Source organism: Laetiporus sulphureus (genome assembly GCF_001632365.1).
Source record: "Laetiporus sulphureus 93-53 unplaced genomic scaffold LAESUscaffold_6, whole genome shotgun sequence".
NCBI classification, from domain to species: domain Eukaryota; kingdom Fungi; phylum Basidiomycota; class Agaricomycetes; order Polyporales; family Laetiporaceae; genus Laetiporus; species Laetiporus sulphureus.
Genome location: NW_024468515.1, coordinates 880,939 through 895,934, shown reverse-complemented (window position 1 = coordinate 895,934; position 14,996 = coordinate 880,939). Strand labels below are relative to the sequence as shown.

Below are 14,996 nucleotides of genomic sequence, written 5' to 3'. Positions count from 1 at the left end.
GAGCATCGTCGTCAACGTGGACGTCAGCAGTTCAATTTCCTTGTTTCTGAGTACACGTCACCTCTGGTACGTCTGTCTAGTTGGCGCCTTTCTGCCCGAGCAGTTGCTTTCCACTCTGCATCGGTTCTGGTGACGCGCCAAGAGCAAATCACAAACGACTGTCTAATCAACAGTTGTTTGGGCAACTTTGAGAAGTGAGGACTTTATCAATGAAGTCCGTCATGGTTTAGGTTCGCCGTACATCCCCTTGATATTTCCTCCTTGCCGTCCCTTTGCTATCGATCATTAATTCACATTCAGTCATATGTGTATGATAGGGATAGATCCAAATATTATATTTCATGTAATACATGGCAACGGAACAAATATTTATAGTTCGCATCAGCGAAAAGGAACGCATGTTTGATATAGGAAGCAGAGAACACTTGTTCACAATAGGCGTGCTCAATTCTTAGAGTTCGGCACGCCAGTTCAGTTCGTCGACCTCAAATACCAAGGGGACGGCGATGCCGAGCAGATGCCGAGTATTATGTAAGCCAAGTGGCTCGTGGGAACGCTAGGCAGGGAACAGGAGTGGCGAGATTATTTCCGAAGGATTGCTTTACATTTTCTCGGTTTTTATTGCCATCTCCCGTCGCACCTTCCCTAGTGCTCTGGTTTACCATGGATTGCAACATGTATGCACAGAGTTGCTTAGCCTGAATGTTGAAATGCTTCCAAGCAATAATTACACAGACTATCACAGCACATTTGATGACAGCAATATGCAGGACCATGCAGTAGCTGCTGTCAATGTCATTATTGTTCCTCATCTATGTTGTGACTTTGTGAGAGTGAGATACACAGCCATTCGTCACTGTGATCCCCGCCGAGGTTGTCTGCAGCTGGACACCACAAACCGTGAGAAGATTGTGGGTGTGCAGTCTTCTTTTCAGGGATGTCCGCATCGCAATTTGGGGTTTACACAAGCAGCAATTCACACAAGAAATGTAGGAATGTCCCAAAGATAGAATTAACTGCCGGACATCTCAACAGCCACATTTGCTTATGTAATTCTCGGCATTTGCTCGGCATCGCCGTTCCTTTGGTATTTGAGGTCGACGAACTGAACTGGCGTGCCGAACTCTAAGAATTGAGCACGCCTAATCGAAGTGGCCTGCCTGCGAAGGCTTCAGTTCGGATGGCAGGAGTTCACAAAGAACCTGTACCGCCGGCACGGTAACTACTAGACAGTACTGTTGAGCGAGATCTTGGGCCCGTGGTGGCAAGATATCGGGACTAGCCATGTTGATTTTGTCTCTTCTGCTGATGATGCTTCTGGGTGCTTATCGCTCACCAAGCATCTCTACCAACACACAGGCCTAATTGAGTTCATCATTCTCGGGACTTTCCTCTGTTATCTGCAGCCCTTCGTTGCGTTGTCGGATCATTGCTAGTACGTGCACTTGTAATCTTCGTCTGAGAATGACGAACTCCTGCTGCTGGAACGGCAGCTATATCGCTTGGTGTCCTCAGCGCATCTTCGGTTGGCAAACGAACGGTTCGATCATATGCAAGAACATAGAAGAAGAGATTGGAGGGCACGCTTGCGCTATCAATGGAATACACGCTCCAATCAATCAGTTCCCGCCAGAGATCTTGACGGAAATAATACGATCACACGAGTCTGCTCCCACTATTACCGCTCAAATGCACTCGGATCCCCGAGGCTACAAAAGTCGCATCAGGATCACACGCCAGTCTGACTGAATGAAGGAGGTTTTTCGGAGAGCCAAGCATGCGCCATCTTCTGTCACAGCAACGCTTTCGGTCTCGAGGTCCACTTTGAGGATTCGGGACGCTAACCTCAGCTTGTGATAAATGAGCTACCGCTCATTCGAGAGCTCGATATTACCGCGTCCACGATCGCCTTCAAGAGCATCCTGAACAATCAATCGGTGCCGCTCCTCGATCGGAGGCTGACCCCGTGGCATGACACGCGTATAATGGGCAAGTCTCTCCCGATCCCAGTCTACTTAACCAATTAATGGCGGGGTCCAGCGGTTGCAATGTCTAGAAAGGAACGATAGTACGCGTTTCCTCGAAGAACCAATTTTGCGCTTCCTCTGAAGCATTCCAAGGTATAATATGATGAGCGCAACCCGAGACCGGGCATTTCAGCCACGCTGGACACCCTCAAACCGCTCGCGAATTTTCGAGATCATTCCTCATCCTATCAGCGGTTCCTATGGCTGACTGTCAAGTCAGTTAGATTCAATTTTCCGTATTTCCATGTTCAGTATAGACTGCGCTCCTGAAATTCGTGGACCAATTTAAATTCATGCTCATCCTGATCGTTATTACTCCATGCTCTTAATCCTGTGTCATCAGCTCGAGTACGTTCATGGATGGCGCATCGGAGGAGCTGTTTCACTTGCGCGGTAGCCATTGAGCGTGACCTAACGCGTCGCGTAACGCGGTTAGTCACATCACGAAGCACGCGAGAGCGTTTCGCATTTTCTAATTCCATACGCTATCCATCAAGTTTAACTTTGTCTGTGTACGTTAGAAGGGTATGCAGGCCACTTTGGATGTAACTTCGCTCAAGCGTGCGGTTTCTAAAGTTTTTGGCGAACCTGTACTCACCTATACCATCAGAACTCACCAGAGCGTTGACCTGCATTTCGCGATACGGAGAGGATCTCGTCGTTTACGCGACGCCCGATACATTTGCTCTATCTATCACCAATTCTTCCAAGTCTGCTTATTGTCGCTTCAAATATGGCAAACAGTTCTTCTCCAGATATAAAGTTGGTGGCCAGGCGTCTGGTGAGGATGCCGATGAGGTGCCTAGTGTTATGGGCCAGCTGATCGCAAAGGTTCGGGCGCAATACGTGATCTGCTACATTTCTCAAAACATTCACACTTGTGTATCAGAATTTGCTCTATATACTCAAACATAGGACGGTGGAGAAGTCGGTCGACAAATGCGAGCTCTCCATAACAGATGGGGATCGCGACGCCGGCGGCCCAGACGATGAGGATACCCTAGAGAGCAGACTGACTGTGCGTCTCCACTGCAAACACGGTAATTCCGCGCCATATCTGCTCGCCGTCCACTCAGGTCGCCGGGCGATGCCCACTGACGTGCATCCACAGGTGTCGTGAAAACCCACCGGCTGTTGCTGCTAACTCCGACGACGCCTCTGCTTGCGCCAAGTATCCCTGACCCGACATTTCAGTCGCGGCTGGCGGTCGGTCCCCGTGCGATGCGGGATATGATTGAGCACTTCCCCTTTGTGAAGGGCCCGAAGAGCGATCCGCAGCTGATTTGGAACTTTGGCGAAACGGACGTGGAGGTCAAGAGCATCGAGGCGTCAATCGACTCGAAGGGTGCGTCCGCTTCGTCGCGATAGACGGTAGTCGTATTAATGGGAGTGACCGGAGAAGGCAGGGCACAGCTGGCGACAGAGCTGACAATCAGTGCGGAGGAGTTTGACAATTATGAGATCTATGAGGTGCCTACAACGATTGCCTTCCATCTCCGCGAATTCAATGTAAGCATCGTATATATATGTACGCTGAACACTTTTGAATGTCCCTTCGACGCGCATATAGGCTACCATCGCATTCGCAGAAGCATCTTCTCTGGCACTTGAGATAAGTTTCACCGACCCGGCCGAGCCAATCTTCATCCATCTCGATGGCGATGTGTCCGAAATGCTCTTTGTGATTGCCACCACGCAGGCACGGGGAGAAACGGGCCCGCGCACAGGGAGGCGGGGCACCTCTGTCATGGCCTCGACTCCGAATGCACAACCGCGTGGGCAGAAGCGGCCGCGCGAGGACGATACAGCGCCGAGCGTCACAACGTCTCGCTCAGGCTCAGGTTCGAGAGAAGGTACGATTGTTCCCTCGAGGCCATCGCGGGCCACGCAGTCTTCCAATAGCGGGCCTGTATACCCAGAAGGCTCAATGCCACCGCCCGCGTCCATCCCACGGCCTGCATCATTCCCTCCGCCGGCATCAGTGCTCTCTCCCGAATTGATGCCTCCTCCATCCTTTCCTCGTTTTCAAGCTGCGTCGGCCGCAAGTGCGTCACCACAACACGAGCCGCTCTTCCTGCCATCCTCGCAGCCATACGAAGAGGAGCTGATCAGGCCCGGAATGTCGCAAGTGTCACATACACCTCTCTCGCGCACGCAGGAACCGCTGTTCCTGCCCGGCACCCAGCTATCGCAGGCAGACCAGTATACAATCAGGTCGTCAGGATTGGGGATTGAAAACATGACTGCAGAGGAATTTGCGGATATGCTGGAGGGAGAGGGGGAGGAGGTGGACTTTGGGGATGGGAAAGGGGAGGATAAGCTGAGTGGACAGGACGATGAGGGTGAAAGGGAAGGCAGTCTTAATATTTACGAAGAGATGCAGGCCACACAGGTGGAAGCTGGAACGAGGGTGAGGACTCTGTCTCATTCTGGTATCGGAGTTTTTGAAAATGCAGCTGATTCGTCTTATCACAGACATTCAGACCATTGTTCGAGGATTAGGATCGACTCTGCCGTCCTATTGCTTCCATCCGACCTACAAGTGTACGATACATTGCGTTACTAACGATACAACTCGAGTTCCGTTTAATGGGAGAGTCCATACAAAGACAGTGAGCAATCACAAAGAGCGGTCATCAATATCGTACGGGTCGTGAATGTCATAAGTGGTCCGCCACCATGACGGTCTAATGAACGCAAACGTGAGTAATCATGATAGATGTTGAACGTGGAGATTGTGGACTCACAGAGTCTGCATGAGTATCGAGTGCGTTATCAGAATTCCGTATCGTACTCGGTGGCATAAACTGGTCCGCCGCTGAGGTATATGTCGCGCAGGTCAAATGAACTCTTCTTCCTCCGCACGGTGCGCTCGCCAGGAAGAATGCGCTCTGCACCCTGTAGTTCCCTTGATATCGGCATACTCTCGTCCACAGGAGAACTTTGCGGAAACGGGGTATCATTTATCTCGACATGACGGGTCGTAGAGGATGGCATGGTATTAATGGTATGCGGCATATCCGATTCGATGTTCGTGAGCATATAAGTCGTGAGGGTAAGAGAGACGGAACAGCGAATGGTGCTGGCTCATCTGTGATGAGTGAGCCAATATATAGAGCACTGGAATGGGCCGAAGTGGCACCCGTTCCACCTAGAGACATCAGCAGATCCGTGCTTCGAGATCCGGAAAAAATCGTCCAGAATGAACACAGACCGGTTGGTTTCGACCAAAACGTCATTCGCCTCCGGCCCCGCCGCCATTATGGGGCGATCGAGAGCGCGCAGCCCGTGCCGCGCCAATGTGGCTGTGTGTGGCTGAGCAACTCAACCGAAATATTGCCGCATCGTCGGGTAACCTCTTCGGTCGGTGCGATGGTCCGTGAGCGAAAATGAATCCGCTGCGGACCACAGCAGTGTAATATCGGAGACCGGTGAGCGTATATGATCGTCGCACGTATGCGGTAGATGCGGGGCTTGGAGTTCGAGGCGCTTCCGAATCTTAGGGGGAAAAACAAGTCCAAGATTTTGAGACGGCTTGAAGTATCTAGAATTTTCTTCAACCATCGTAAGCAGGCCCCTGTTCCCACCAAGTACTTCGGGACAGCAAGCCAGAGCATGAAACCTATGTATGAGGCTGAGACTCTCATCGTCCATCGGGCACGTCGGATGGCCACAGCGGGACTGCGGAAGCAATCGTGGCGATGACGTTAGGATCTTGTGACGTCCGAAATGGAGACCTGTACCAAAAGATGAATGTAGTGTCCAAGACAGTTTCACCGAGTGACATTGTGACCCTCACAGTAGGAGTTCGATGCATGAGCGGGCGCGGAGGAATCTCTGGTAGATGAATCGCCAACCTCGACCTAGGTCTCGAGAGCATAGCAATTGACGCATATAGTCGTCTCAAGAGCACTTCAACCTACTGCATTGCATGATAATACATGGAAACTGGAGCTATGGGCTGCGATCAACGCAGGCTAAAACCGAATTTCCGTCAACTCGAGCTGTGTCGTAGGAGTCGACGCCGTCACGCGATCACTAGATGAGATGTGACACATCGCGTCTGTCACACCACCTGACTGCGTCACGCAACGCGTCTCGACACGTCGCTTCGCACCTCATCTCCCGCTGACTATGCGGCTTACATTCATTTTCCGTTCTAAAAACAGTTCCGAATCTTCTAGTGTGGAAGAACTGCGCGGCTGTACCACCCATGATCGACCGAACCCAAAACACATGGAAGACACCTAGTCCGATGCCACCGGCAGATTCCAAGTCGGATATCAGGTACGTACGAGCAACCACACGGTATCTCGGAGTGCTCACTGTGCTTCTAGTACGGAGGCAATGAGAACGGAACTTGCGAAGAGGTCTCAGCTTGGGAAAAGAAAGGCAGCCGAAGTCGGTCTGGATGGTCATGAGGAACAAGCAGTTGCCTATCGCGAATGCATATGCTCCGTGTACCAGAGCGGGGACGACTTATGTGATGACCTCGCCGCGTCCTTCGGGGCCTTTCAAGAGGCACGCGCAGCTTCTTCGCAACATCTGCCATATGTCAATTTCCACGGCGCATAGTCGATCATCGCGGATCCGTCCATTCCTGCAGCAAAGCGGGTGAAGCTCGTGTCCTCTGAGCTCCGCAATATTGTCGAGTATCCTCACAGGTGAGTTTGCATATCGGCTGTGCTCCTCAATTGAATGCTGACTCTCATTATTTCACCAGCAACAACGTCCACGCACGTCCTCTCACCGCTAAATGCTGGACGGAAACGTTCCGGTGTGACTGCAGCAAGAGGCGTGTCATCGTCTCCTCCGTCCCACAACCACCTCCACCAAGTCCCTCTCCTACCTCTACGACCCCGCCGTCACCGCAGCCAGAGATATGCAATGCATCCGCGCCTGCAGGTGCCAAGCCGCTGAAGCGTACACAGAGCAGCCTTTCACATTGGGTTGCCGGTGTTAGCAAGAAGCACAAGCCCGACACGGCCCCGGTTGGTGCACCGCCGCAGACGAATGGCAAGCAGGGGCAGAGTGGCGTTCTGGGATGTGGAGGGTATGTGCAGATCACGGTTGAGGAAGAGGCTCATCCGCTTTGCTCGTACATCAAGGGACAGATGATCACCGTGCTGGTAGAGCGTCCGACCCAAATGGCCCCTGTGAAGTAGCTCATTCTCGCAGGAGTTGGATTAGACATAGACTCGGACATTTGGCATATGACACGCATGTATGATACCATTGCAATACCAGAACGATATTTAGATAACCTTGATCTCGACCTCACGAGCGGGTAAGTTGGCTGCGAGACTCTATGGCCGAACGTATGAGCAGTAGCGCGCAAACTAGAAAAGCCTATGAAAGCGGCTTATGGACGACTAAGCGTGTCGAGGCCCGAGGGCCACATTGAGGTCACTCAAGCACGCCAAGCACAACGACATACGGGCGCCTATATCGATCGAAGTCGACCTGAACCGCCACGCTACAATGGATTCCTCAGAGTTGTACCATGTCAAACAGCAGTTCATCCTTGGTATGCAGGTCGACGCTTCATATGTGTTACTAGTCGTTGAAATTTGTGCGAATCAGGCGCATACAAGTCGCTAGTAAACCTCACGCTACCCGACCCCGGCTCTCCGGACTACACACCGATTCTCGTATACCAGGCTCGTGCACACATCGCGCTCAACGAGCCCGAGGCGGTCTCACAGGTAGTCCCAGAGGATACGGAGAATGTTGCGCTAAAGGCGGTATCCGCCCTCGCTCGCTACGTCGTGGCCTCATCAGCAGACAAGAAGGACACGTCGCTCGAGGAGCTCCGGGATCTCTGCATCGAGATTGAGGGCGAGGACGTTGATGCGGATGAGAATGAGAAGGGCATGGTGCGGGTGCTTGCTGGGACTGCCTTTGCGCTAGCTGGCGAAGTTGAGGAGGCTTTGGAGACTCTCGGCGCGGGGACGAGTACTCAGAACCTCGAGGCGTGCGTCTCTCATCTGTCATTTCGCGACTCGTTCACCAATCACTTTACAGTGTCGCTTTCACAGTTCAAATATACCTGTCAATCAATCGTCCTGACCTTGCACGCAAGGAGTTCGATCAGGCCAAGCGATGGTCGGAGGACGACCTGCTCTTGCAACTCATCGAATCATCCATCGGCCTCGTCACTGGCAAGGATGGTTATTCCGACTGCAATTCTTTCTACACCGAGCAGCTTGGAAATCCCTCGCTCTCTTCTGCACATCTGCTCACCGCGCGCGGGGTCACGCGCCTGCTACGCGGTGAGGTTCCAGCAGCAAAGTGCGACTTTGAGGAGGCCGTATCACAGTTGGGCGGCAAGCCTGATGCGGAGACGCTCGCTGCGATGACCGTCGCGGCGGGCTTGGGTACCTCGAAGCATGCGGAAGCGGACCAGCTATTCAGGTGTGCACATCCAGACATTTTTGGCATAAGTTGGATGATGACTGTGCACCGCGCTGCCTCAGTCAACTGCAGAGCCAATATCCGAGCTATCCGATGGTACTCGACGTCGACCGTAAGGCAGATTTGTTTGACGAGCTGTGCGCAAAATTCGATGTGCCACCGCTGGCGGTCGCCACAGCGTGATGTAGATTGTGTTGGTGCATTCGGACCAATGGACATTCCGATTATTTAAATTTCAAGCCTTGTCAAAGCTGCGATTGAGTGAGGTGCGTGTGTGTCATCAAGTGTGGCAGCCAACTGCGAATGAATGAAATTAGCGGGCGGACATAGATCGATTGCGATGAGAGGACTCGAATAAGGACGAAAGAACTGGTGTGTTCCCGCGACTACATAGGTGTGGTCGCTTGGCGTTCTCGGTTACTACTACAATCGGACAAGTTCAAAGCCACGCTCATGTCATGCTTCTCGCTTCCGACTGACGACGGATTCGCGCTGTGTGAGTGACATGGAAGCTTGCCTACTAAAACGAACGGAATCGTCTTCTAGAGGCGGCCCGGTATCTCTGGCCGTATGATGCTTCCTTAGAATAGGCCATTCTGGCTTATGCATGCCACGCCCATCTTTCTCAATCCGGGTAAGTTGCATGCGACTGTTGAATATTGCGAGTCCCCGCCTTTTCAATTGCTATCCGAGCGCTCGACCATAGTGGTTTGTCGATAAGCGGAGTTCGTCCGACGTCACAGCGACGGATGGCACGAATCGTGGCTTTACAGGTTGGCTGACGGCGGTTCATAGAAATCCTCAAGCTCAGTGAGGAGATTTCCTATTTCTACATTCGTCCTACTGCCGCTGCCCGGAAACTGCGATGGTCCGTGATCGAAACCCAAATCTTCATTGAGATGGACACTGAGATGAACACTTTTTACGGTGTGTCCCATTCCAATTAGCAGCAAAGACACACAACCTGAGTCTTGAAAATTTATGCGTTGTCTCCCGCACTCGTGATTGCTGGCAAGTCGTTTCCTTTCATGGCCGAGAGTACGCAAGCCATCTCTTATAATCAATGCGACAATTACTCCATATAGTCGGGTGGGTCCTATCCGATGTTACATGGGATGGAGGAATCTGAAGCGCTACATTCTAACCTAGCCTCGACCTGTCTGGGAGCGCTCGCAGGTAGCTGCTCTGAGTACGTGCGCATATAATGTGTCTGATGTCGGCGAATCCGTTGCAGCGACTCAGAAATTGTCCATTGGCTTGCCGGCTCAACACAGGGCGGTCACGATCCTCGAAGGTTTGAACTGTCAAAGACGAGCTGCGCCCAAATACGATACATTAATCACGGGAACCATCAGGAAGATAAAAACGTACCAGTTCTAGTTTCTACGCCATTGTTGCCGCTTACGTGCCAGTCGGAACCGCAGATCCGCATGTCCTCTGCATATGGAAGGATACATTAGTATCGAAGCGCCTCTCCCGGCGGCCTTGTGGCCTATGAACTGCCGACGGCCAACTAAAGGAAATCAGATTCGTCAACCAATCTTCGCGTGCCTATGCGCTAGCAGGGATCATTCGTTTGCTGGAAATCCCACCGACTCTTCCGAATATCAGCGACATGTGCATGGAATCCCTACGAGAATGTGTCTAGTAGTGTCGTGTCCGAAGGGAACGATGGGCAATACATTACGACAGATCCAGGATCCTTCATGCCTGTCTACAGCCATGCAGCGCTTCTCCTCCTCATATATAGAGGCAGGCACGAAGCGAGAAGCTCACTCTCCCACTGTCATTGCGCCTAGCCCAGATGGCATCTACACTGAGCAGACTATCGTCGTTCACCTCAACCGTGGTAAGATAACGCTTATTACCATGCACGTGTGTCTCATTGCGTGAAACGACAGGAGCATGACATCGCGCGCGTTGATCAAGACATCAGTGCTCGGGGAGAGAAGCTCCTCCAGAAATGCCGTGAATCGGTATGATAATAATGCCAGAGTCTATACAAACGTGGAAATGCTGACAATACGAATAGGTAAAGAACGGAGGACCCATTGCTGATGACATTGCTACTGTGGTAAGCCGTCAATTTGCCCCATTCTACAGTCACTTGTGTGACGCCGCATCTGTAGGAGGGTCTGGTCGACCTTCTCAAGCATCCTAACGGCATTGATGATCGTAAGATGTTGGTTAGTGAACACCTGCGCTGATTGGTCGCATCACGCTGACATTATAGCAGCTCGAGCATATCCTTATCTTCCTCTCGACGCATTCTACGAGTGCCCTGGGAGCAGCATTGTCGACTAAAGTCGTCGAACTCTGTGAGCAGTTCATGCTTTCACAGCCTTCTTCGGGTTCTCTGACATGCATGATAGTGTACAACGACCTTCCACATCCTCCCCTGACATACATAGGCAACGAGTATGCATGGCGCACTGCGGACGGCTCGAACAACAATGCCTCTGTTCCAGACAGAGGCAAAGCAGGTACCCCATATGCGCGGACTGTACAGCAGACGCATCCACTCCCTCAGAACGAGTTGCCAGATGCCGGTCTCGTATTCGACACGCTACTGAGGCGGGAGGCCGTAAGCGACTATTCCTTTTGGAGTAAGGTTCACAATCTAACTGATAATGTCTAGTTCGTCAAGCATCCGGCTGGTCTATCTAGCATGATGTTCTCATTCGCTGCGCTCGTCATTCATAGGTGCGTCGCATATCGTCTGTGTAAACTAAGGTAGATATCTGACATCCTGCCGAAGCATCTTCCGCACCTCTCACGAGAACGTTAACATCAACGAAACGTCGTCCTATGTAGACCTTGCTCCATTGTACGGCAACAACCAAGATACACAGGACAAGATTCGAGTGCGCAATGGCCGCGGTCTTATCTATCCTGATACATTTGCCGAAGATAGGCTGCTCCTCCTACCGCCGGCCGTCTGTGTCCTTCTCGTTATGTTCAACCGGAACCATAATGTAAGTGCTGTCCATTGGAGCAGTTCAGATTATTTGCTCATCCGAACTGCTTATAATAGTATATCGCGAAAATGCTGCTCGAGTTGAACGAGCGAGGCACATACGTCGATCCTGACTTCATCCCATCAGAGGACCCTAAGCGTGCTTCGATTCTTCTGGCGCAAGATGAAGAGATCTTCCAAACAGCGCGCCTGATAAACTGTGGTTGGTTTGCATCGGTCGTCTTCTCCGACTACTTCAGCGCGATCCTGGGACTAGTACGGGATGGCAACAGCTGGAGCTTGGATCCATTTGGAGTGAGTTGAGATTGTCTGCATTTGTTGCTTCGTTGACAGTCGTGCTTGGCGCTGTAGGAGATCAGAGATATGGATCACTCTTTGTTTGAACGTGGCAGAGGTAACGTTTGCAGCATTGAGGTATGTGAATTTGCGCGCAAGTAGGCATGGATGCTAAGTGCTGTCGCTACTCAGTTCAACTGCTTATACCGCTGGCATGCTACGACCTCGCAGCACGATGAGCAGTGGATAGAGACGCTCTTTGGTAAATTTTTCCCCGGTAAAACATGGAATCAGGTAAATGAGAGTTCCTCCAACTTTGGTACGTCTGAGGACTTACTGTCAAAAGATTTCAATCTCAGATTTCAAGAAAACCGCGAAGGACCTGCAGGCATTGGAGCCTGATATCACTCATTGGACGTTCGGAAGGTATGTACAGCTTGTTGAAGTCAAATAGTTTGCCGATCTGATTCCTCCAACAGCTTGAAGCGTCAAGCCGATGGGAGTTTCAACGATGCAGATCTCGCTGCCATCATACAGACAGCGTACGTGGTTCGACCTGTAATATTCATTAAGGATCTCACTCGCGCGTCTTAGGACCCAGCATCCGGCAGCCGCCTTCAAAGCTCGTGGAACTCCCCACGTCATGCGCCTGCATGAAATTATGGGAATTGAATCGAACCGGAAATGGGGTTGCTGTTCCCTGAATGATTTCCGGCAGGTACGTAATCTCATAGAATTCGCCTGATGAGTCTAATAATCCGTACCATTCCTTCCCAGTTCATTGGGCTGAAGAGTGAGCCACACCCAGCAGGACCGCTTGCGATAAGACTTTAACATCTTCTTGTCAGGATATTCAAGTTTCCTTGAGTGGAATCCGGATCCAGAAGTTGCAGCTGCCGCCGAGAAATTGTACGGCGATATTGATCGCCTAGAGTTATACGTTGGTTTGCAGGCAGAAGCCGCGAAGCCCGTCATGGAGGGAGCAGGCTTGTGTCCATGTGCGCCATCTCTGGCTTTCCTACCGGGAATGTCAACTGATCTTTACCCTTCATGCTTAGCGTACACCATCAGTCGTGCCATTCTCAGCGATGCCATTGCTCTTACTCGAGGCGACAGGTTTTTCACCGCCGATTACACTCCGTACAACCTGACCTCCTGGGGCTTCGCTGATTGCCAGCGGGACCCTGATGCCCCAGGATATGGCAGTATGCTCGGCAAGCTGTTCCTCCGCACGCTGCCCAACCACTTCACAAGTGACAGCACGTATACCTGGTTCCCTCTCATGACGCCGGAGGCCATACAGACGGTCTTGACAAAGCTTGGAGACATCCAGACTTACAGTCTCGCAAAGCCTGGGACAATTCCGCCCTTGCCGAAGTTCAACCAGTACTTGGACGTGGCGAAGGTGCTTGGCAACCCGGATCAATTCTCTGTACCATACGCGAGCCGTGCAGGACGTGTGGTTACTGGACAAGGGTGAGTGCGGAGAATGCGATGGGTTGGCCACACTACTGATCCCAGTACGGCAGCTTCTTCATCGCCTCAGATGATCCCGCTCGGGCGATAAAGGAGCAAAGCGCCATCGTTGGCGTGCTCTCTCAGTTCTCGGGCAAGATCATGGAGTATTTCTACCAGAAGACGCAGCTTCTCATGCAGCGCGAGTCATACACATCGGTTGGGACATCGACCAGGAACGTTGATATCGTGCGAGATGTCTTGAAGTACATCCCCATCCATTGGGCAAGCTCGCTGGTGATTTTGTTTCCTAGAGTCTTTCAATCGGGCGCAATGTTGACGATTTGCATCTCAAAGGCCGGCATTCGCCTCAAGGCAAAAGCGGACTCGAAAGACGGTGACTACACGCCACAGGAACTATTTGACATGCTATCCGATATCTATTCGTGGGTCCCCCCTCACCAACAAGCACAAAGTTAAACTTTGCTGACGAACATGGCCTTTGACTCCTCAGATTCCTGTTCCTGGACGTCGAAGCGTCAAAGCTTCTCAACCTTCAGCGAAAAGTGAAGACCGACATTGACAAGCTGCTGCAGCTCATCAAGGCAGGTCTTCGGGGCTCGTCGCGCGTGAGTGGTTCTCCTCCAACATCAAGCCCGCTCTAATAAGGAGATGTTATAGCTGTCGATCATCGGAGTTGTGGAGTCAATCGCGGAGATATTCCTCGGACGGGAGAAGAGCGACAAGGATGAGCTCATCGAGAGCTTGACCCAGCTTGGTTTTCCAACGGATACCCTTGCCAATTCCATCCTGGCGGTGTTGGTCGGTGCCACTGTGGAGATGTCTCAATGTAGGTTTTCAATTCGTGCGTTCGCACGTCCACCATCCTGAAGGCGGCTTGCAGCTATCATCCACGTCGTCAACTTCTATCTGGATGAGAACAAGCCGAGGGACGTGCAGAGCCTGGCAGCTAAGATCAAACTCAGCCCGAAAGATGAGAACGCTCTGGGAGGATATGTAAGGGAGGCTCTTCGTATGTATCAGTCTCTTTCCAGTACATTTTCGCCGCTCATGACGTTGATCATGCAGGCCTCGATCCTCCGTTCCGTGGTGTATACCGTACGTGCTCTGTCGCCATGGACGCCATACATAGGATTGACGGGTCTCATCTAGGACAAGCCGTACGCACCGTGACCCTCGGCAAGCAGGCTGTCCCGGCCAATACCACGATCCTCTTGGACATTGCTGACGCAAGCCTTGATGTGAGCATCTCACCCTCATTACAAAATCGTGCAGGCTCACTCATGCCATTACCAGGCACACGTTTTCGTTGACCCTACCTCAGTTAACCCAACTCGAAGCCCAACCGAACGATACCTAGTTGGCGACGGATCTGCCAGGTGGCCTATTTGCCATATCTCTACCGCAGCACCTATTGATCTACTCTCTACAGATGTCTCGGCACCGAGCTGTCCACCAAGGTACGCAGTATGATGAACTGTTGTTTAAATCTTATCTCACAGGGGGGTTTTGCGCAGATCATTGGTGAAGTTGTTCGCGCAGTCTTCGAGGCCAAGCATATTCGCCGTGCTCCGGGACAGTCAGGCATGTTGAAGAGGTGAGTCCTACACTAAGTCTTACCAAAATGCAAGCCAGGCTGACGTGTCGTCGTGTAGGTTCAAGACCGATCTTGCGAAGACCAGCACTTACTTGTACCTGTCATCCAAACAGGAGTTGGTTCCTTGGGCGTCCTCGATGGCAGTGCAGGTACGTCATATCCAGGCTCCCTGTTGCAAAGTGCAGCAGTCTGACTGGTGCCTGGTGATCTGCCATAGTTCGATTGAACG

The 14,996-nt window shown here is 51.8% G+C and overlaps 6 protein-coding genes across 6 annotated transcripts; 4 read left to right on the top strand and 2 right to left on the bottom strand.

Annotated features, from left to right (window-relative positions):
- Positions 1–2,510: 2,510 nt before the first annotated feature.
- LAESUDRAFT_722303 (uncharacterized protein) lies at positions 2,511–4,844 on the top strand. The gene is made up of 8 exons (XM_040908181.1): positions 2,511–2,588; positions 2,638–2,858; positions 2,917–3,067; positions 3,139–3,372; positions 3,430–3,536; positions 3,598–4,437; positions 4,503–4,714; positions 4,775–4,844. Exons 1-7 carry the CDS (start codon positions 2,555–2,557, stop codon positions 4,527–4,529), a joined length of 1,614 nt encoding a protein of 537 aa, XP_040767877.1. The 5' UTR covers positions 2,511–2,554; the 3' UTR covers positions 4,530–4,714; positions 4,775–4,844.
- Positions 4,803–5,288, bottom strand: LAESUDRAFT_756326 (uncharacterized protein; the record flags this gene model as incomplete). Its single annotated transcript, XM_040912153.1, has 2 exons — positions 4,803–5,109; positions 5,170–5,288. 2 exons carry the CDS (start codon positions 5,286–5,288, stop codon positions 4,803–4,805), a joined length of 426 nt encoding a protein of 141 aa, XP_040767876.1.
- LAESUDRAFT_810405 (uncharacterized protein) lies at positions 5,170–5,963 on the bottom strand. The gene is made up of 2 exons (XM_040914219.1): positions 5,827–5,963; positions 5,170–5,764 (listed from the first exon to the last, which is right to left on the bottom strand). The coding sequence occupies exon 2, from the start codon at positions 5,672–5,674 to the stop codon at positions 5,288–5,290; it is 387 nt and encodes a 128-aa protein (XP_040767875.1). The 5' UTR covers positions 5,675–5,764; positions 5,827–5,963; the 3' UTR covers positions 5,170–5,287.
- Positions 5,964–6,176: 213 nt separating this feature from the next.
- Positions 6,177–7,301, top strand: LAESUDRAFT_810404 (uncharacterized protein). Its single transcript, XM_040914218.1, has 4 exons — positions 6,177–6,314; positions 6,365–6,428; positions 6,603–6,691; positions 6,751–7,301. Exons 1-4 carry the CDS (start codon positions 6,241–6,243, stop codon positions 7,190–7,192), a joined length of 669 nt encoding a protein of 222 aa, XP_040767874.1. The 5' UTR covers positions 6,177–6,240; the 3' UTR covers positions 7,193–7,301.
- Positions 7,302–7,488: 187 nt separating this feature from the next.
- On the top strand, positions 7,489–8,797 carry LAESUDRAFT_722300 (uncharacterized protein). Its single transcript, XM_040908180.1, has 5 exons — positions 7,489–7,554; positions 7,611–8,001; positions 8,052–8,441; positions 8,504–8,707; positions 8,759–8,797. Exons 1-4 carry the CDS (start codon positions 7,509–7,511, stop codon positions 8,622–8,624), a joined length of 948 nt encoding a protein of 315 aa, XP_040767873.1. The 5' UTR covers positions 7,489–7,508; the 3' UTR covers positions 8,625–8,707; positions 8,759–8,797.
- A 1,448-nt stretch (positions 8,798–10,245) lies between these two features.
- On the top strand, positions 10,246–14,993 carry LAESUDRAFT_756323 (linoleate diol synthase; the record flags this gene model as incomplete). Its single annotated transcript, XM_040912152.1, has 29 exons — positions 10,246–10,290; positions 10,343–10,417; positions 10,474–10,515; positions 10,571–10,627; positions 10,678–10,759; positions 10,814–11,025; positions 11,080–11,144; positions 11,200–11,416; positions 11,476–11,712; positions 11,770–11,832; positions 11,887–11,988; positions 12,041–12,120; positions 12,174–12,236; positions 12,289–12,412; positions 12,472–12,487; positions 12,543–12,692; positions 12,753–13,170; positions 13,224–13,446; positions 13,507–13,595; positions 13,664–13,778; positions 13,831–13,999; positions 14,054–14,182; positions 14,239–14,268; positions 14,323–14,411; positions 14,467–14,549; positions 14,603–14,630; positions 14,688–14,767; positions 14,826–14,916; positions 14,985–14,993. The coding sequence occupies 29 exons, from the start codon at positions 10,246–10,248 to the stop codon at positions 14,991–14,993; spliced, it is 3,183 nt and encodes a 1,060-aa protein (XP_040767872.1).
- Between the last annotated feature and the right edge of the window lie 3 nt (positions 14,994–14,996).

What these genes read in the sequence shown, in the direction of transcription:
- LAESUDRAFT_722303 (XM_040908181.1), top strand. Translation starts at nt 2,555, where the DNA reads ATGCAGGCCACTTTGGATGTAACTTCGCTCAAGC. An exon ending in TGGGCCAGCTGATCGCAAAG is followed by an intron (nt 2,859 to 2,916) that starts GTTCGGGCGCAA and finishes CTTGTGTATCAG; the next exon opens with AATTTGCTCTATATACTCAA. An exon ending in TCCATCTCCGCGAATTCAAT is followed by an intron (nt 3,537 to 3,597) that starts GTAAGCATCGTA and finishes ACGCGCATATAG; the next exon opens with GCTACCATCGCATTCGCAGA.
- LAESUDRAFT_810405 (XM_040914219.1), bottom strand. Translation starts at nt 5,674, where the DNA reads ATGAGAGTCTCAGCCTCATACATAGGTTTCATGCTCTGGCTTGCTGTC.
- LAESUDRAFT_810404 (XM_040914218.1), top strand. Translation starts at nt 6,241, where the DNA reads ATGATCGACCGAACCCAAAACACATGGAAGACACCTAGTCCGATGCCA. An exon ending in GATTCCAAGTCGGATATCAG is followed by an intron (nt 6,315 to 6,364) that starts GTACGTACGAGC and finishes CTGTGCTTCTAG; the next exon opens with TACGGAGGCAATGAGAACGG. An exon ending in GGAAAAGAAAGGCAGCCGAA is followed by an intron (nt 6,429 to 6,602) that starts GTCGGTCTGGAT and finishes CACGGCGCATAG; the next exon opens with TCGATCATCGCGGATCCGTC.
- LAESUDRAFT_722300 (XM_040908180.1), top strand. Translation starts at nt 7,509, where the DNA reads ATGGATTCCTCAGAGTTGTACCATGTCAAACAGCAGTTCATCCTTG. An exon ending in CAAACAGCAGTTCATCCTTG is followed by an intron (nt 7,555 to 7,610) that starts GTATGCAGGTCG and finishes TGTGCGAATCAG; the next exon opens with GCGCATACAAGTCGCTAGTA. An exon ending in GAAGCGGACCAGCTATTCAG is followed by an intron (nt 8,442 to 8,503) that starts GTGTGCACATCC and finishes GCGCTGCCTCAG; the next exon opens with TCAACTGCAGAGCCAATATC.